Below are 22,427 nucleotides of genomic sequence, written 5' to 3'. Positions count from 1 at the left end.
AAAATATAGCGTACGTCTTCCGTATGGAAATACTAAAGGGAAATTTGATAATGTGTTGTCGGCTCCTGCGTCAGAAGGTGCTGCGATATTGATAAAAAAAGGTTTTAAAAGAGAGTGTGAAAATGTGAGGAACTGATCAAAGAGGACCTATTAAGCGATATAAACGTAACTAACGACAAAATTACTCAAATTAGGATAAAAAAAGGAAACGACCTGTAATATAAACGCATTATAAATCATTCGTTAATCAATATCAGCTGAGTTCACCCCTTAAGGATGAAGTGAATGATACCACGTCGTTTCCTGTCTGTTTACGACATCATTCTGTTATCACCACGTGGCAGGCGTCGCTCGAATTATAATCTTTATAATACATTTGCAGTGAAATTTGAGTTAGCTTCTCATTCTTTATAATTAAATCAAAATATTATTTGTGGTCGATTATGACAGGAATTTGTGAAGCAAATAAAACAAAAATCGCAAGTGGATTGACTTTGTGTTTTTTTTTAATCCTATTAAAGGTTTTTGTTTATTTGACTATGAGTAGCAAGTCATTTGACTGTAACGATATACCTTCCAAACAATAGTAACATGCATCGGAACTACGAATTAAAACATTTAAGGGCAAGATGATAACAGATTGAAGTCAAATATCTAATGTTAATGTCAAACAGGTTATACTATAACTTGCTCTTTGCCGCTGTCAATTTTATTAGTCCACTCCGGATCGAAAGTTATTAATTATAATAACATTTTGATCAACATTTTTAATATCTAAATACCATCTATCTACTCGACATTGGCAAAATAAGAAATAAAACGGTATAACCATATTTAAAAAAATAAGAATTCTAATATTATCATTACCTCCGTAGTGTCCCTCAAACTGATATACTCGTTCATTCATAAAAAATGTGTTCTCTATATAATACGAGATCTGTTTTGTCGGAATGTGTGCGGAGTGGACCTCATACTTTAAGCTTCAATGTGGGCAGCATAAATAGCTTCTTGTCCATTCCTGTATCGGAAGAGGCTAAGGCTTTATTAAAAATAAATTTTGATTTTATCAAAATTTAGTAGACATGGGTAAAAGTGGACGTACGGAGCGACATAGTCGTGAAATAACGACCAAGCTCCTTATAAATAAAGATTAAAAAAAAAAATACGAGGTCGACGAATCGAGTACACACGATAAAGTATACATCGAGCATGAAAAATCTTTATACTACACCATCTAGGGAACCGGTTACGTGTGCATATAAAATTCTAAACATTTGATTTAGTACTTGTGGGCGGATCTGAGTGATTGGCAATAAAATACTTTATTAGATCACTCCATAACTTTGTACTATTACATTATTTTGTTCTTGTTTTTTACTCCTTCAAAGACTAAAAATATAGACGTGTAAGAGTATTGGTTTTTCTGTAAAGAAATGCTGTTTACCTTATTTAATACTTTGTACTAATTTCTGATATTAGAGTGAAGGTCAGACAGAGAGCGTGTGTGTTGAACCACTAGGCCATGCTACGAATGGCAATTTGTGTGTGGCATCTTATACATCTACATTGTCATAGTGATTCGAATACCAAGAGCATGGGATAAACTTACTTCAGTTATTACTGGTGCCACATGCAATTAATAGATTTTGAACCTCGCCAGACAGAGAGCGTGATTTCGTTGTATATTCACAGGGCACCATGCTACGTGTGGCAGTTTCTGCGTGGCATCTGCCATAATTTTTTATAGTAATTCGTACGCCCGAGGCCCGCCAAGAGCATTGACATCCAAAATCTCCTTGTGACTTTCCCACGCCGATGCGAGGTCGATGCGACTGGGGTTACCATATGACAAGCATTCGTACAAAATTATTAATAAATACTTATCATCAATATTACCTATTATCTTTTACTTATTACTTACCGAAAGCTACAACTTCGTATTTTAAATGGGCATTTTTCTGGAAAATCTGGTATTTTAGGCTTTCTTGATAGGAATCCCTCCATTTATAAATTGTAATCTTATCTGCGGAATACTTCTAAGATATGTTGAGGCAACAATTTGGCTATGACTACGACAGTCCGCCATCCAGTGGAAATGCAAAATTACTTAAAGTAATTAAATAAGCGGCGATAGCCTAGTTGGGTGTGGAACGGACTGCCAAGACGAATGTCCGCAGGTTCAAATCCCAAGGGCACACACCTCTGACTTTTCTAAAATCATGTGTGTATTCTTTGTGAATTTATCGTTCGCTTTAACGGTGAAGGAAAATATCGTGAGGAAATCTGCACATCTGAGAAGTTTTCTATAGGAATTTCGAAGGTGTGTGAAGTCTACCAATCCGCACTAGGCCAGCGTGGTGGACTAAGGCCTAATCCCTCTCAGTAGTAGAGGAGGCCCGTGCTCAGCAGTGGGCAAGTATATAATACAGGGCTGATATTATTATTATTATTATAATTAAATAAGATAATTGAGCATAAGAAGAACTACCTTACTTATTAGGCTGGCAGTAATGGTATAATAACAAACAATTAGCAAACCGAATTAATTGTTTGTTTTACGGAACAACATGGCAAACTACGGGAAACTAATTACCTTCAAAATCCTTGTAGTGAATACCTATTTTAGGAATATAATTTTGAATATAATTTTTTCTTCAAGTTTCGCAAGTGTTGTCACACATAATAATATGATAACAACCCATTGTTCGTGTTTTTTTAGGGTTCCGTGTGCAAACTAATTGTAACAATATTTACTAAGCAGTACCGTATCTAGGGAAGTACCAGCAGTGGCCATGTACAGAAATTAGACGCTGAAGGAGCGAAGGATTGTTGATCAGGCTAGGACATTGATTTTGGTAATCCTTGAGCAGAATTAGAGAAGATCGCATCGCGTGCTAAAAAGCACTGTTACTAAGACTGCGCCACGCAGTCGGTTTGTTCAAAATAGAGCTCTACCTTAAAGAATGTAATAGGTGGTACCCCGAAATTTTGATTGAATATGAAGTTTGGCAGATAATAAAAAAAAGGTAGAAGACACGGGAGTGACGGAGCTCTCAGTATGTGAGTTCAACTTACACTTTTCTATTTTTAACACCAAGGGGAAACCAACAATCAACACATACTTAACACATACGAGATTTTATTTTTATATAAAATGTATAATTTTCTGGTGTTTAGGCACGGAATTACTAAACGTTTATAACGATGTGTTCATAAATAAAGGCGTGCAAACATCCGAGTTCAGTGCGAAATTTTAAACGCATCATTATGTATCGTTTAGCATTATTGTTAGTATTGTCGTGTGTTTTGCTGGTCCAGGTAATATCAATAGAATATAGTATATACTTTTGAATTAGGTTTTACCCAGTTCCGCACGCGTATACGTGGAATAAATGTCCAACTATGTATTTTTTCGTGATAAAAGTAGTATGTTAATTCAGGTCATCTATCTGTGTTCCAAATTTCATCCAGATCAGTTAAGCAGTTTGAAGGAAAGTTAGACTTTGCTGGTGGTAGGATATTTTTGCCCGCCCGGATAGCGACTGCTGTATAAAAGGTGTTAAAACCCGCCATAGTGGCCCGCGTAAGTATTTTGCGTTCTGGTATCAGCCTGTGTATATCCAGTTCCAACAGGCCGGCATAATTATGTCGACTGCCGAAGGGTATTCATTTCTCATCAGTCGACATTCTATTGGACCCTACTGTACTTACCGTCAGATGCATTTTTCTACGTATTTTTTATTGCTTTGAATGACCAGATGAGCTTGCCATTTGCCTGATGATAAGCGATAAGTACGACCGTCCATAAATAGTAGAAACATCATTCAACAACTTGAATTACCAAGTATTGTTTGGTATTCCACTGCTCTTGACATCCTAAAACATGAGATGCTAAGTCTTATTATGTCTAGTAGTTACATTGCCTACAATGTCCTTCAAACTGGAACACAACAGTGACTACACACTGCTTGACGGCAGAAATAGACATTGCGGTGGTACCTACCCAGGCGGACTCTCACATATGAGAGACATACCACCAGTAAAGTATAGATACAGAAAATCACGTTCACTGTATAGGTATAATATTTATTGTTCCTGAATGAAATTGTTTAAAATACATAACTTTTCTTATTTCGCTAGACGCTGCCATAATATAAATAATATTTTCAGGCCGACGATGAATGGATGGACTTCATGCAAAAATGTGGCCAACTGATTCATCCCGTAAGTTATTTTACTATATTAATCAGTATCAACCTTAAGAATTTACACTCAAAAATCATATCCGTAAAGAAACGTAAATATTATGAACAATAAGAATGCAGTAGAAATAATGTAATTTTAAATAAACCTATTTTTACGTATTTTATCGCGATTTTTTTACAGGGTCATTTTGACATCGCATTACTAAATGAAACCACATACTTATCTACTTGAAAATAACACTTTACAATAAGTTACTTGAGTCGTAGATGTAAAATAAAAAAGTGTAAGATTCGATCAAAATAAATATTAATGAAAAGTTATTTACATTTAAGCGCCCTAAAGCTAATACTACTACTCTAAGATAATTCGTTGCAGCGGCATATCATATTTTCAGTCAAAAATACACCCACGGACACCCTATATTCGCATTAAACTACAAAATGATAAAAAAATCAGAAAACTAAAAACAGGATTTTTCCTGAAAATATTAGTTATTAATGAATGATTTTTGGCACAATGTCAGGAAAGGTGAAGACGAGTATTTGGTTTCATTTAGTAACGCAATGTCAAGATGACCCTGTATGTATTATAATTTTCTTCCGAAGTTTCGAAGGCTTTGCAGCCTTCATGGTCAATGAGTTGCGGAAGTGTTGGTCTTCCGAAAAGTCAAAGTTACAATATCTACCGTTAGGTTTTTTTCTTCAACAAAAAAATCTACGATATAATTGTTTTTTACTTTTCAGGCAGGTATACGATGTTGCAAAAAAAAATATGTCTCAACCGACCTAACGGAAGACCTAAAAGAGTGTATGCAATTACCAGGCAAGCCGCCCTCCGTGAGTATTTCCTAAGCCAGATTTAGATTAATAAAAACTTGCAGAAGTTATCTTCCGCAAGTGATTTTTACTATATAATGAACCACGGTGAGATAACTGCAATATTTTAAAATTGAAATTGCGGCGATTTACATGTGTTTTGAATTATTCAAATATTGCCACTAATGTAAAATCATCTGGAAATTCTCGCGCGATATATTGCTGCATGAACTTGTTAGTCTAATATTAACTTAACCTAGATATAAACCGACCTCTTATAACTGTTAAATACCGAATAATCGTGCTGGCTTTGAACTTTTGTATGAAATAGCAGTTAATGGTATTTAGTCAAGAATTAGGAATGGACAATAGCTGCTTTTATATTTACACTACACTAGATCGCGGTTTATTTTTTACTAGCTTTTCCTCGCGGCTTCGCCCGCGTGACGGAGTTTTACGGGACAAAAGTCCCGCTATATATTTCCCGGGAAGAAAGTAGCCTAAAACCTTCCCAGAGTCTTAAACTATCTCCATATCAAATTTCATAAAAAATCAGTTCAGCAGAATTTGAAAAAACTGATCACATACAAACGGGCAAAAGTGGGGACTTTGTTTTATAATATGTATAGATTTCTTATATTTTGTTTTGCACATATCATTGTATGAGCTATACTTAGAGCAATCTTTTTATACAGAGTGGGGCCAATAATATGACTTTTATTTCACACATGGTAAGGATCAGTAATCATAAAAAGAATTATAAAATGAAAGAACTGTTAATTTTATAAAAAAAAAAAAAAAATTGTTAAAATAATCAATTAATAACAATAATATTGGTTATTATAGTTATTAATTCGTTAAATAAATTAAACTAAATAATATTTGTGGAAAATAAAATTATATATTTTTTTTTTATATAATTTGATATTTTTGGTGTATTTTCCTATTACTTACTCTGTTCGTTATTTTATTTTTAAATTTCTCTGGTTATGTTACTTTCTCAATATGTTTGTGATTACTGTTCGCTAGCCCTACATCTATGCGAAATTAAAATCTTATAGTCAGCACCACCTGTATAATAATTATTATACAGGATAAAGCGGCGATAGATTAGTTGGGTATGGAACGGGCTGCTGAGACGAATGTCCGCAGGTTCAAATCCCAAGGGCACACACCTCTGACTTTTCAAAAAAAAATATGTGTGTATTCTTAGTGAATTAGCGCTTGCTTTAACGGTGAAGGAAAAACATTGTCAGGAAACCCGCATACCTAAGAAGTTCTTTATAGTAATTTCGAGGGTGTGTGAAGTCTACCAATCCGCACTGTGCCAGCGCGGTGGACTAAGTCCTTATCCCTCTCAGTAGTAGAGAAGGTCCGTGCCCAACAGTGGGACAGTTTATAATACAGGGCTGATGATGATTATACAGGATGGTATATGGATGGCTATGTTTAATAAAATTATCTTTACATTTAAACATAATACAAAATACATTTTTTCCAGTGCGAAATAGAAATTTGTGTAGCTAAAAAGAGAGGCTTTGCATCTGATGACGGAACTATTAATAAAGCAGCCTTTAAAGCCTTACTAAGCAAAATGGATGATAAAGATCTCCAAGCCAGTATAGTTGAGGACTGCGTAGACGGCGACATAAGCGAGTACGGACCGGATGATTTGTGTGATCTAAAGAGACTGCACACGTGTGTGGCCTTGCACTTAGTTGTGGTGAGTAGTGAAAAAAATCTTGTTATCAATTTAAGGTTAGGCGGGACTCTCGTAAGAGAGGGTCGGGTCAAGGTCACACCACAACGTCTATTTCTATCGCCAAGCAACAGCGTGTACTTGGTACGGCCTACGTTCAACAGGGAACGGCGACAGGCTGATTGATTGGAGCAACAGCGTAGTGTGCACTGTTGTTTCGGATTAAAGGATATTGTAACCAGCGTAATTACTGAGCATTATGAGGCTTAACATCTTATGTCTCGGAGTGATGAGTGGAGTACCACGCATTATTTTTTATTTCAAAGTTCTGGGTGCTGTTGCTACTGTTTTTGGACGATCGTAATGCTTACCATCAGACGAGTGGCATGACTGCGTCCCTACTCAAGTTCAAGAAAAAATTTAATCGGCTTTGTTTGTGGAAGACCAGGATTTGATTAACAACATGCTATGCTATTGCTATGCTATCTATCATCCATGTGTTCACAGCGTTGGATGCCATTCTATTTTAAGATTATTGTTAAGGAAAGAGGTTTCCTAACACTATATCGATCTCAACGAACGTGAGGAACGAAATAGTAAATCAACTTAAGTTTAGTTCTTTGTGAGGCAGTTACAGTTGTTGACAAAAGTGTCTGTATACTAGTTTCTTATCACTTTAATAAACGATGTTAGAGCCGAACTAGGAAAAATTACTCGCCATGTGTGGTAAATTAATAGAATTGATTTCTTATGTTTACGCGAAGTTAGATATTGAAATGATTATTTTACGGATTTTATCGCGGTTTTATAAATCATACTGTAATTATAAATTATATATTATAAATCATATTGTAACTTTGACTTTTCAGGCTACCAGCATCTCAGTCACTCCGTGACCATAAATTCTGCAGTCATCGAAATTTCGGAAGATAATAATAGTATGCAACACCGCGATAAAATCCTGATTTTTTTTTTCATTTCAATGGCAATAACTTTTAAACGAAAAATCATAATGACGACTTAATTAAAGGTTTATTTTCGTAGTTAGGTTAAATATAAGTCTGTCAGAGCTATCAACAATCAATCATAATAATAGCTGAATAAATTCAAAAGTTGAAATCGCCTTTCCAAGTGCGATTTCATCGCTTTTTTTTTGTTAGGTATACGATATTCGTTTTATTTTTGCTTAGAAAAATAAAATGTTGGTAAGAACATAAAAGTGTACAGGCAATTTGAAGTTTTGAATTTGATCAGTTAGTTATGAGAGTGACTAAAAATTATTCGTCTTGTTTTCTTTATACTTAAAAAAGGAGGAAGTTCTCAATTCGACTGTATTTTTTTATGTTTGTTACCTCAGAACTTTTGACTGATTGAACTGATTTTGATGTTTTTTTTTATTTGAAAGCTGGTGGTTCCTGTTTGGTGCCATATATATAATTTAATTGTTGTTGGACCCTTGACTTTAGTGATACATCAGAAAAATCTTAAAATGATGTCAACATATTATACTGATTTTTACTAACACAAAAAAGCAAAATATCTAAACTTTTTAACAAAAATTAAACCGCCTTAAAAAACTACTGAAACCGTAAAATAATTTAACATTACCTATGTACTGGTTACCAATTTTCGAGTCGGTGCCTAGTAATAATTTAACATTGGTCATTAAAATTCTTAGTTAAGTTAGATAAATACATGAACAAATGTACGAAAACCGTGTTTATTTTTTTTGAAAGCGATAAATTTTTTTTACGGAAAATGTCATTCATACTGAGAAAATGTTTATTGGAAATTTTATTTTTTTCTTTAATAACCGGTATATTGCAATATTGTTTGCAGGACTGTCCTGAGTGGAGCAATGAAGGCGCCTGCAGTGGCTCAGCAGACGTGGCTGCGGATTGTATCAAATCAATGCAATAGGTATTAAATAAATCACTTCCTATTTAAAATTGTGGACTAGAAAACATAATAAAATATATCTGTTGATATTTTTTTTTATTTTCCAAAAACTTTGATTAATATGTCATCAATTACAGATAACATTATTCCTTTTATCTGTACTTGTTCCATTGCAATATTCCTTTTCTATAAATTTACTATTTTTCCAGATGGATTGGAATAATTATTACGATTGGAAAAATTAGGGCTTAAGTTCATAGTTAGTATTTTATTGTAACTGGCTGTAATTACTATTTAGTTTATCGCCTTATCCCTTCACTAACCTATACACACACTCACGCCTTTCATTCTCGAGGGGATAGGCAGTGTTGCATCTGGTGCACCCATTTTATATCGGACGTAAATTCTGGACTCCGAGCTGGTACTGTGCAGAAAGACCTAATATCACTGCCCGACACGGGGATCGAACCCGAGACCTCAGCACTGCAGTCGTACGGTCATACAACTACGCCACCTAGGCAGCATTTTTTTATATATTAACAGCATGCACATTAATACAACATAAACGAACAATGCTGTAAGGTATTGTAGCTAATATATTTAAGGGATCTAAACAGATTCCACTAATCTGACGTATTGAGTGCACAGGTTATTAGGTCATGATAAAATAAATTAAGTTCAAATACTTTACAAAAATGTTTCAAAACTCTTACCAAACACATCACGAGCGAGTGAAAACTGCGCCACTATTGACAAAAGGATAATGCTGCCGTGGTATTAACTGAGGTAATTGGGACGTTCAGGTTGGCTACCACACCTCATGTCTAAAGTTTGACCGGCTCACCTCAAACGAGGTAAGTTTGCGTTACGACGTCGCAGACACTTGTTGAATTACGAGTTTTTAACAAACGTACTTGATCCATCTGTTTTTGAATGCTTTCTCTTTTTTGAATGATTTTTTTATGAAGTTATTTGTGATGTTATTATGTAAAATAAACAAAAAATTAAACCGCCTTCAAAAACCACTCAAAACCAAAAAAATAATTTCACATAACAGGTATATATTGGATACCAATTTTGGAGTCGGTGCCTAATTAAAATTGCTATTTAGGGAAATATTATGTGAGTAAATATTAACAACGATGCGCGCGCACACCATCACAAGTCCAGAAAAAATAATTATTTTATAATTTTAAATAAAATTTATTCAACTAGATAATGCGTTATAATAAACATTTTTTCAATGTATTAAATACCTTTTTTTTCTATTATTAATGTCGTTTTCTTTACAAGCGTTCTTAGGCTGAACGTGAAGGTCAAAATTTTTAGAAAGAGTTTTACCTTATTACGTATATACCAAAGTAGTATGACTTCTTAGGTGCGTACACGTACACACACACATTTTTTTTACCAAAAGCCAGACTTATACAAAATGACCTAATCAACACACTACATACAACAAAAACACTTAATTTTACGATATACCTAGTTGACAACTTGCGTAGTTCTTACCCTTATTAAGAGCTCAGGCAATGCAACTTCACTTTATTAACGTTTGAAAGTTACAATAGAGGATCTGTGCCGGTATTTGGGAGATTTAAGTTTTGTCATGATTAAGGGATGTGAGAAAACGCTCCCTTGTGGTTATAAGTGAGAAATGTTCGCGGACTCGGATGGAGCGAATCAGGGAATATGGAGAAATGTGGCGAATTTAGTAAAAATAGTAAAATTGGCGAAAAATATGATATAATATATATTTTCTTTTTTTTTAATATCGATTAACGTATGATGTAACGCTAATCGGGTAATAGTGAAAACTTTTTGAATACCTCGCTCGATGATGGATATTATTGAGAGAACTTCTGTCAACGCCGGAATTCCCTAATTTCGACCGTATCGCCTTTGGTTTAAGACGCATTTAATTTAGAATTATATCGAGCCATACACTCCACCAATTACATTGCCCACACGCATCTACGTCATAAAGACGTCACAAAAAACGCACCGCTCGCACCACAGCCATTCACTCATACACTTTTTTATTTCCAATTTTTGTACTGCGACGACATTGTAAAAAGGAATTATGAACCACTTTCTTAAATGCCGTATTTTTCTTTTGTTCATCGCGAACAACTTCCGTGCTTTTAATTTTTAACCGACTTCAAAAAAAGGAGGAGGTTATCAATTCGACATGATTTTATTTTTATTCCCTTTAATTTCAGTAATAGTAGAGTGATGCATTTATTTGTATCCCACTTAATTTGAGTAATGTTGGTAGAGTACCCACAACTCACAAATACCAGTAAGTATTAAATAGTTTATTGGGTTTGTAAAATATAATTCTCTATTCTATACAAAATCTTGTTATATGAAGCTTGCCAAAATGTTTTAACAGTAGGAATCCAATTTGATAACATTTCCTTGCGAGTTTCCAAGGATTGTTCCACGAAATCTATCTATACGTATAACAGATACCAGCAGATCACTTAACGCTCAGTTCACGGCTTGTACGAAAAACGTAAAATTTTCATCCATTTTCAGTTTCCGTGAAGGCCTACAAGAAAACCGTGAAAATTTACAACATATAAAATTTACGAAAATTGAAACTCGAAAGCACATCCGCTGTCCGCATGCTGTATTTAATTATTTTAACTATATAAATAACTTTGTACAAAATGATAGTGGACGGCATTGTTAGTCCGATGGCCCTCGGGCAATTTCCTAATGAAAAACTTTAAGGCACCTTTGTTCGCTTAATCACCCCTATTAACATAACAGAGCCCCCAGTGCGCTTAACTTTATTGTGGAAAATAAGCTTGGCTGTTTCGTAACAACGGACAATTTAAACGGATAATCCGTATTCATTATTATCTGCGACTTTTTTGGGTACCGCAATTAATAGTCGGCGATGTCAGTGCGAGTTTGCTTACGGGAAAAAAAAATAATGTAGCTTTCAACAGTTAATTGGTCGGTTGGTTGGTATTCGCCGAATGTCATATTTTTCGTAAAAAGTCTTTGCAAAAATATTTTTTACTATAAGTTATAAATTGCAACCACACACCGACAGTTATGATTAAAGGAATTTTAAATTTCTGTTCAATTTCATCTCATGACTAACTTATCTGGCAATTGAATTTTATATTTAAATTTTATCCATAATAATAATATCAGCCCTGTATAATATACTTGCCCACTGCTGAGCACGGGCCTCCTCTGCTACTGAGAGGGATTAGGCCTTAGTCCACCACACTAGCCTAGTGCAGTTTGGTAGACTTCACACACCTTCGAAATTCCTATAGAGAACTTCTCAGATGTACAGGTTTCCTCACAATGTTTTCCTTCACCGTTAAAGCGAACGATAAATTCACAAAGAATACACACATGATTTTAGAAAAGTCAGAGGTGTGTGCCCTTGGGATTTGAACCTGCGGACATTCGTCTTAGCAGTCCGTTCCACACACAACTAGGCTATAGCCGCCTTTTGATCCATACTGGCATAGAAATACGGGGTATAATTGAGTTCAATATCTCGGTCATAAGGATCCCGCGCTGCGAAGTCTCTACTCAAGCACACCTCTTGATCTGTTAATGAAATTACATTTAAGTTTGAGTATCTCTTAAGCACTCATAACTCGTCAGCACTTCAACTTGCTTCTAGTTACTGACCTCAATTACTGTCTGGGGGAGTTACAGTATACCTTGTAAATGTAACGTTGCCTTAAATTACCAATTGTTGCAACAATTCTAAAAAACACTACTCCATCCCCATCCTGTGGGGCTATCAGGTAAAGGCTTTACATGTTACGAATGCATTTTATTTTAAAAAGCTTTCACATTCATTTTAATTGTATCCTTAAGAATTTGACAATACGTAATATTTTGTTTCTTAACTTATATTCCAGCATACGGAACCCCTAATAAGTAATACCTACCCCACTTGACCGGTTTTTTAACAACGGCAAACAATCTGTGTCGACTGCATAGTGGTTTGTTCTTTATTTTCACTAATTGTACAGGCCTGAGAATTTACTGTTGGCGCGTTTACCACCTCTTGCGTTTAGTGGGTACTGAATTGAGGTTCAAGACTCAATTTCATTTAGGATTTTTATGTATTTTATTTATTTTGGATTAGAACGGATAGAATCTTATAATAATACAAGCCCTATATAAAACACTGGCTACTCTGGGACATGGTCTCCACTACTATTGAAACGCTTTAGGCCTAAGTCCACCACGCTTGTCTGGTGCGAGTTGACGGACTTGACATACCCCAAAAAAATTATCGAAAAATCTCAGTTATGTAGATCTTGTCACGGTATTATCCATGATTGTTAAAGCGAATGATAATTGGTAAACAATATGCAGGTAACTTCGAAAAGGCAAAGACGTATCTTCGATTTGGAGCCTACGTCCTTTCGTCTCTTCACACCGTTCCATTACTACGCTATCGTGTACTTACTAACTATATAATGTTAGCTGAACGTAAAACTGAATATCGAAGGAAAATTCTCGCATTTCATAGAGGTCTCACCAAACGTTTCGCCATAGGATCTTCAACAAGTAACGTGATGACAAACCCCATTATATTCAACTACATTAAATTAAATCCCCTTCCATTCTATAATACTTTTATAAAACTTGGAAGAGTAAAATTGAGTACCAAACTTAACAAGCATGTAGTACGTGTTTATAATATCAAGTTTCTTTAGCAAAAAGATCAAGTGAAATTTAAAAAAGCAACGCACTGTTTATGATTCTACTTTGCTTGAGAATTTAATTAAAATGTCCGTGGAGTTTTTCGTGTGCTATATTATTGTATCGTGGTTTGAAAATAACTAAAAGTATGAAGTAGGAGGAATGGATTTTTATGTTAAGTGTGCTTGTGTGATTTTTAGGAAAGTGTAGTATGACATGTTTTGTTATTTAATTAATAATAATATCGGTATACATACAGAGCTGATATTATATTATTATTTTATGTGATAATATCAGTAAACATACTGTCCGACTGCTGGGGACTGGCCTCCTCTACTACTAAGAGACAAGGCTTATCACGCTGGCCTAATGCGGATTGGCAGACTTCACATATCCTCAAAAAGAGAACTTCTCAGGTGTAAAGGTTTCCTCACGATGTTTTCCTTCATCGTTAAAGCAAGCGATGCACATATTCACGTCCTATGAAGGCAATTCTGATCTTAATTGTACGATTTAAAATACAAAATACAATCGACGGAATTTAGGAAATTGAACGTATGTAGAGGCAAGAGGCGTCTTTTTGAGTGTTTCACGGCTCGATGTTCTTACCGTATTGTATCTTTTGTTGGTATTCCTGCGTGCCTACGGAATATTTATTACGACTTTAGTTGATATACATACTTAGTAATGAGTTACTAAGGCAAGTATGCGAAAATCTGGGATAGTTTCTTTTTCTATCTATACGGGCAAGGTTTACACGGTAGTGTTCCTTTTGCCGTCAACCATTGTGTATTCATATGATATTGTGTTTTACTGTGTATTACAATACTAAAATTTAGAATGATAAATGCCACGCGCCACTCAGCCAAATCAATTGTTTTCTAACTTTCCAATCCTAATTTTAATATCGGCACAAAGTTTCACATTTAGGATATTGACGTATATTCTATAGATTTGTTCAAAATCAGAACTGAAATGGCAACCATAACGTCACTGTTATAATCTATTTATTCACTTGAACAACAAATAATTTTACTTATTTGACTAATATTTTTTATTCAGATCCAGGTTTACACTTAGGCTCGAGTTCTTATATTATGAGCGCCGCTCCGTACACAACCACAAGCTGTGTACGGAGAATATTGACACCATACTAAAGTCAGTTTGAATGGATTGCAGTTCAATTCAGTTGAACACAGGGAATGTTCGGAACGCCAAATCTAGTTAGTATTACATATATATATCGATGATTTAGGATAAATAATATAAGAGAATTACGAATCATTCATTATTAGTTTTTATTTAAAATATAAAGCAGCATTATTTACTACAATTATTGAACACTATCTAACAAAAATGTACATCACAAAATTATTTTTATAATGGGTAATTTTTGGTCAAAAGGTATATTCTGGTTTCAGATTCATAATTCTGGTTTTCTATTTTCTATTAGACAACTCATACAATTTGACAGTTTTTAATATGACTTATTGATTAAATATTCGTCTCTTACGCACATTTAGTATTAATTAATGAACGTCAATCTGACGTCTGATCGACATAGTAGGTTATTTACTATGTGGTGTGTCCAAAAAGTTATGCAGGATTTATGAAAATTTTGACTCGTCCATACCTTTGTCATTTTATGTATTTATTTACTACTTTATTATACATCAAAGGAGAATGTACAAACATAAAATAGGCATAATATAAAACTAAGGCAAGTACAATTGGTGGTCATATCGCTTTCCGCGATTTCTTCCACACAAGCTGTGAGTGGAATGGACAAGATTTGAGATATAATATCAAACACACATAAATGAAAATTCTGAACAATAACAAGCATAGAAGGAGTCTAAATTATCCGCATATACTTATCGTATTTTTTCAAATAGGCCAAAACTTTTGAATAGAGCGAGACAAATATTATGTTGCTAAGGTCGACTAGTCGTCTACCGCAGTCACCTCTATGATGCCAAATTAAAAAGCAAATGAATGTCAAATTTTACAACTTGTCAACGCGTAAACACAATTTAGTTACGTTACACTTGTGTGAGAAGGAATCGCAACACAATTAAATTTCTTGCTTTAAAAGACAGTTTACACTCAAATATAATAGTATTACTTCTAAGCTTGTTATTGTTCTGAGGTCATAACTCTTCTACATAATTTTTTTTTGAGAATTAAAAACTATCCTAGTATAAACCTCCACGTAATTCGCATATAAGCCGTCGCTACACCCATTTCGCGGCACAAAAATATCACGGTTAAATAACCTTTTGTCAATTTGAATACCCACATAGCCATGTGGGTCCGCGACGCTTTATACGAGTGAAGATCAAATACATATCACATTTGTACGCCGCGGAATATTTGGAATAAATCTAACAAGGTGGAGTTCGTGAATTCAATAAATGATATCGATTTTGGGATGATGTAATTTTTTATTAATTTTACTAGAACTTACATGAGGAGAGCCTCATTCCCGTAGTTGTATCACGCGATACGACCACTGCTATAGCATCTCGCAGTCGTGTCCCGGATCGCGTCATGATGTTTGGATTATCTGCTCAGTATTAACCCGATATTTGGTATTTATTTCTGATATTACAGCTCGTCCTAATCACATCATGGGATGGAACACACTTGGTGAAAAGTGAGCAACTTGGTTCCAACCTCTGTCTACCACTTTGTGGTGAATGCGTGATGTGTGTGTGTGCTTTTAGTTTTGTTTAATATTTTTTTATCGTAGCTTACATTTTATGGATGAGTATCGTCGGCTTCTTTTCTGGTGAAATGATATGGGATCTTAAAATAAATTCATGGCGATAAAAACGACCTATCACAAGGTTTTTCTGGCTTCAAAGAACATTTTAGTCCTTTTAGATTATAATTCACGATCATCAGTCAGTCCTATATTAGTATTAATGGACTTAATTTCATGTAGCACTTAATGTAATGGCTAGAGGTGATTAATGACGTTTTTCTAAATATTTTCGAACCTTTTGTTTAAGGGCATATGAGGTCCTTATGACCAGGCGAAACAATAATAGAGTTGTATAAAAAGATTGATCACTTTAATTTGCGATAAAAAAAAATTACAAGTTTAGTAACTGTATTGGCCTAGTGGCGACAGTTGAAACGATTATATAGGAAAAATGGACACACATTTATACATATTACTAAAATTAAGTAAAGGATTTCTTCAATTAGGTCTCATGAAGATTATAATAATAATCTCATCGGGGTCAGCAATGTAGCGACGTATAGGTCACCACTATAGAGGAACAGAGGGTTGTATTCCTCTATAGAAGGGCAAGATTTCCAGTCAGGAAGTGTTGCGCCTGACGGGCCGTAACCACTCTGATGAGTGTTATTTGGAGCGGGTATCTAAGCACGTCGCGCAAATTCTGCTACCGCAACTTACGATTGTCTATCGCCATCTGGTGTTATTATTGGGCGTTATTTCCTAATTGTCAATATTTGCTGGTTGTACGATATATTTTATATCCACCCGGATAGCGACCGCTGTACACAAGGTGTTAAAAGCCGCCATAATTGTCTATTTATTTATTTATTTAATAAGGTACACCAACAGCATACATATCCTTAAATCTAAAATAAAAAAAGTATTGCGTGTTGACAATTGGCTGATATGCATGCCACTTACAGGTATACACAACGTTCACAAAGTAAATATAATGTGACTAACAAACATTAATACTTAGGAGGAATAAAATTAAAATTTTATAACAACTTAAACACAATAGGAACATATAAATAAACAATAAACATAAAACAAAGGTATTAACTATATAAATATTTTTATAGAGATCATTACATCTGTTAGTGCGATACGGACTAATAATATAATATAATAATATAAAATAGTCTAAGTAAGTGCGTCGCGTTCCGAGATTATCCTATGTTTATTTGTGTCGATTGCCGACGTCTTTCAACAGTCGACATTCTATCGGATCTCACTCCATATACAAACAGGTGAAGTGGGGTCATAGTGCCGTACACCTAAAAAAAATGCTTTGACAGATGATTTATTAGGTCCTCTAATTATTTCACGTTGTAGTCCCAGTGATGATTATCAGATGGCGCTGTATGTAAATTGTGCCGCCACAAACTTATTCAGCAATCCTTGTATACATGATTAATATATCATTTTTAGCTTTAAACCATAGATAACACAACACTGTCACGAGTGAATTAACTACGTTTTTATACAGCTTATTTAGGACTTTCTACCAAAGTCCATCTTCATTTTAACATTGCAATATTGATCATACGAAGTAACCCCGTGATCCACTCCATTCACAGGGCGCTCGGAATTCATCTGCAGTAAATTCTTTATCGGCGTATTTATGGCTCCGTGTAGCACCCTACACTATGCTGACGTTTGCATGTTTTATTTTAAGTATAAAAACGCGATAGTATAAAACTCCTGCTTAAATTGTTGGTGTTTTTATATCTATCCGGACAGCAACCGTAGTTAGAGCATAAAGCCACAATGATCCACTTAAGTCGCGTTCCGGAATCAGCTTCTGTACATTCGGTTTCGAAAAGTCCAGCGTAATTATGTCGACTGGCGAGGGATTATCTCACATCAGTCGATACTCTGTCTGAATGCCATCCTACTTACCATCGCTCTCCGTGCCGTTTTAAAAAGGTACTTGAATTATTCGAACCCGGACATGTGTCAAGTATTTTTCAATTATTGCATTAAACAACTAATGTAGATAATACATATTTATTATTTAGCATAAACCAGAGTCAGGCTTTTGTATTTGGTCGGCTTATACATTTATGAGACGAGTAGCATTTACTCAGAAGTTGTTAAACAGTCTCTTAGTATACTGATCACGTACGCTATTAAAGATTTCGTGTTTAAAATTCCATGCTTTTACATCCACCGGTTTCAGCGGTGTGATTTCAGTAAGTGTTTAATAATTACGAAGTAGAAGATATTACAAAGATTAAAGAAAGCTTAACTGACCATTATGATTAATTGAATGTCTGCAAGTGTACATTAAATTGTAATCTTAATTCATTAATGCGATGGTAACGTTTTAAATCACACATGACCAATATGGAATTTATATGGTCATTTGCTAATGAAATGGATTTTGATTTAGTGCAGAGAATGGCTTGTGCGTCAATATCCGTCTGTCAATACGTACAAAAAAAATGTGAGGGAGATAAAACGATCGTGCATATATATAGATATAGATCGTGCATAGATATAATATATATATACATAGATATAATTGCTGCTCTTTCAGTAGGTTTTTTTATATTGCTTTGAATGATGCGCCATGCTTGCCGTTCACCTGACGGTAAGCGATACGACCGCCCATAAAAAATAGAAACACCATCTAACACCTTGAATTACAAAGTATTGTTTGCTATTCCATCCTAAGACATGATATGTTAAGTCTTATTATATTCACTAGTTACGCAGGCTGCAATGTTCTTCAAACCGGAAATAGACATTGTGGTGGTACCTACCCAGGTGGAGTATCACTTATAGAGACCTAGCACCGGTAAAATTAAATTATCTGTATTAATAGAAACAAGTATCGGCTTACGATTGTATAATTTCTTTCTAAAAAGTGCTTAAGTTGTGACGGTGTTGCTGAGTCCATTCTTTATCAATCATAGTCTAAGCAATTAATTGGATTTCCTTTTTTTATCACGTACTCCATAGCTTTTATAATAGATTAAAAACAGAACAAAAGAAGATAGCAAATCAAATATTAACAAGCATATCATTAATACAGAGGAAATGAAACAATTTCTCCATTTCAATATTATTTCTTATTAAAAATACCTATTCTTTATAAAACTTTATTGTGTTAATTATTTTTTATTTGTTTGTGCTGTAGTCAACGTAAATACATCAAAAGTCTAGCTACAATTTTTTATATTTTTAATTTGCATCAGTGTTCGACAGTGACGATGACCATGAGTTGATAATACAACAAAGATTAAAATAGACCTCAAATTAATAAATCAGTAAACATATCTTCAAGGCGATGAGTAATAGTGCAAACAGATTTATTAATGGACCGCTATAATCATGCTTACTTCATTAATTTCGCGGCTTGATGCAGAAATATCTTTCTAGTGGACATTTTTGTTATACTTAATGTGTATGTTGACTTTTATGAAATTTAAAAATGGACTTAAATGTAAACCAATATCTAACAACTTTTTAGGTTAACTTGATGTAGTTGATAGGAATTAATCTGAAGACAGGTAAAAGCTAAGAACAATGACTAGCGTAGAAGTAATACTTGCTTTTTAATTCGGCATCGTAAAAGTGACTAAGTTTCATATAGCATAATATTTGTCTCTCTTTTCAACGTTTTTGGGCCATTTGACAAAATAGGATAAGTATATGAGGGTGCTTTAGACTCCTTCTCTGCTTGTTATTATGAGGGTAAAAGATACAAATTGTAAGAAATGGTAGCAGCAATGTTCATCCACTGTTTTATTTAATTTTTAAGAAATGTATAGTCCGTATACTGTGTGCGCGCGTGTGTGGTAATAAGACTTATTCATTTTATGCATTAGGGTGATAGACGGTCTGTTAGAATGTCACTAACGCAGCCAATGTAAAAATGAATTTATATTACCTATGTTTTATGCATCGTATTTTGGAAGAAGTTATGTTTTCTGTAGGTACATAATATCATATAAATTCATATAAATTCGTCCTTATTGTATTTATATAAAGCATCATATTACTAGTTGCCTTTTGTCCTTTTTCTGAACTTCACCCATTATATTCCATGTTTTTTTTATTGCCTTATTAGACAAACGAGCAAGCGTTCCACCTGATGGTAAGCAGCATCCGCCGTCCATGGATATTGCAATACCAAGCCGTTGCCTAACCTGGAGATGAGCACTCTTATCATACTCATTAGTTGACACGGCACAGCCCCAAAACATTCTTTGTATAATATGAACAGCGGACGACTGCGAAATAGTTCTTTATTTGTTGTAAATTTCTCTCCCGTGTCACGTTCAAATTTGTCACGGGAACAGCATAGCGTACTTTTACAAATTTAAATGGCAGTTCTACTTTTACAACGGCGTCTGTGCTAGTACTTGCAATCAAGAAGACGAGCAAATAAAAATAATATCAGTGCAATTAGTGCCTTTATTCCGTCTTTCGGCCGATATTTATCTACTAAATGTACACAACCAATAACAATTGCACATTTCGCGATCTTGATTAATGCTGGTGGTAGGATATATTTTATATCCGCCCGGATAGCGACCACCGTACACAAGGTTAAAACCCGTCATAGTGGCCCACGTAAGTGTGTCGCGTTCCGAGATCAGTTTATTTACATGTGATTCTAACAAGCCGGCCTAATTGTGTCGACTGCCGAGGGGTAACATTTCCCATCAGCCGACAATCGACATTTTATTTGACCCCACTCCACTTACCATCAGATACAGTGGAGTGACTATGCTGAGTGCTTATAAACAAAATACGCAAGCTGCGTCTGAATAGATATCACCGTAATGTTTAATTCCGTCGCAAAGTATTGTGGAAACACTGTTGAGCTCCGGTTTGAATGCTATACTTAATTTATAAAAAGAAATAAAAATATTTAACTAGAAAATGTAAATTCCGAAGCGTTGTCGATGTTTTATCTATATGTTTGTATTGTTCCATTACTATCAGACCAATTATATTCTTACACAAAAACACTGTCTGTAGATTATGCAATATAGCATCTAATTACTGAAGGTAACAAAAATACGAGTTTTTGTTTAAACTAATTACCTGTTGCCGTTATCATTTTGTTTTTAATTTTGTAAAATGACTAAATAATATGAACACATCGCAATATTTCAATTAAATAGTTTTCATAATCAATTTTGTAGAATGATATTCTAAGTCCAACCGGTTAATTTTTACTGATTTTTATTTTTTAGATTTTTTAGTAATATTATCAATTAACTATTTATCATTACGTATTATAATAAAATTGTAACAGGCCGATTACTGTATGTTATATATTTTGAAGAAAAACTTAAACACTGGGGTCATTAGGAAAGTAAAATTAGCCAAAACAACTGCTTCTAGAATTTTGCCTGTCTGTATGTTTGTACACGTTGTATCCCAGCAAATATAAAGCGAGACTTTAACTTACTTACTCCCAGAAAAATTATAACGCGGACAGAGCCACGAGCAGAAGCTAGTTCGAGATAAAAAGTAACTAAGCAGACAAAATGATAATACCTACCTGGATGTTAGAACCTTATCACAAAGTAGTATGTATTGGAACTCCTTCATCGTCAAGAAGTTTTCTACGTAAGTACATTTCAAGTTACTCGGCACATCTCGTAGAATACATTACATATTTCCTCACCATAATTAATTACTTCCGTCTAATTGATTTATTACTGTTAATTAACCTCTGAAGTTTGTGTGAGGCGAACTTTGTTATTTAGTCGTGTACCAAATATGTGGTAAAAATACATATTTTATCCTACTTCATACTTACTATTCATATTAAAAATATGAAAGTTTGTGAAGACATTTGGATGTTTGTTAGAAGTTGTTTAATTTGTATATTTGTATTTATATAAATATGTATGTTTTACGAATGTATTGTTTTATGTATGTTTATATATGTTCACCGAAATTGCCTTATCTTTGCATCACTCAAAGGTTAACTATTTGTGAATGCCTGAGGCATTAGATCCACCTGTACAAATTACTGTATATAAGTTTAAATAAATAAAAGTAAACACGTAGACCCGCGAACGTTCTGTTTGTGGCTAATTGTTTTGTAATAAGGCTTAAACATCAAAATAAATGTATGAAATTAAGAGTAGGCGCATCTAAAGCAGGGTTTCTAGGTTTAATGTTAAACGTATGGCCCGCCTTTAGTTAATTTTGCCACCTTGTGACCCTTGCCTACCAAAAGGATGCCGATCACGGAACCACTGAGTTGATTGAGAAAATTTGCAAATAAATTGTCCCAATTATGCATAAACGTCTTTTACTTTTAAACTCGTAAATCTGCTCGGAGATGTGGGTAGCTACAAAAAAGAAATTAAATAATTAATGAATTTCGGCG

General features: G+C 34.4%; 1 protein-coding gene across 1 annotated transcript; it reads left to right on the top strand.

The window, feature by feature from the left end:
* The first annotated feature begins 3,221 nt into the window (after positions 1–3,221).
* On the top strand, positions 3,222–8,706 carry LOC115450259. The gene is made up of 5 exons (XM_030178259.1): positions 3,222–3,318; positions 4,171–4,224; positions 4,950–5,042; positions 6,523–6,744; positions 8,560–8,706. Exons 1-5 carry the CDS (start codon positions 3,268–3,270, stop codon positions 8,638–8,640), a joined length of 501 nt encoding a protein of 166 aa, XP_030034119.1. The 5' UTR covers positions 3,222–3,267; the 3' UTR covers positions 8,641–8,706.
* Positions 8,707–22,427: the final 13,721 nt, after the last annotated feature.

This window comes from Manduca sexta, chromosome 24 (genome assembly GCF_014839805.1).
Source record: "Manduca sexta isolate Smith_Timp_Sample1 chromosome 24, JHU_Msex_v1.0, whole genome shotgun sequence".
In the NCBI taxonomy this organism is placed as follows: domain Eukaryota; kingdom Metazoa; phylum Arthropoda; class Insecta; order Lepidoptera; family Sphingidae; genus Manduca; species Manduca sexta.
Note: the sequence above shows the minus strand (reverse complement) of the source record. Positions and strands in the feature narration are given on the sequence as shown.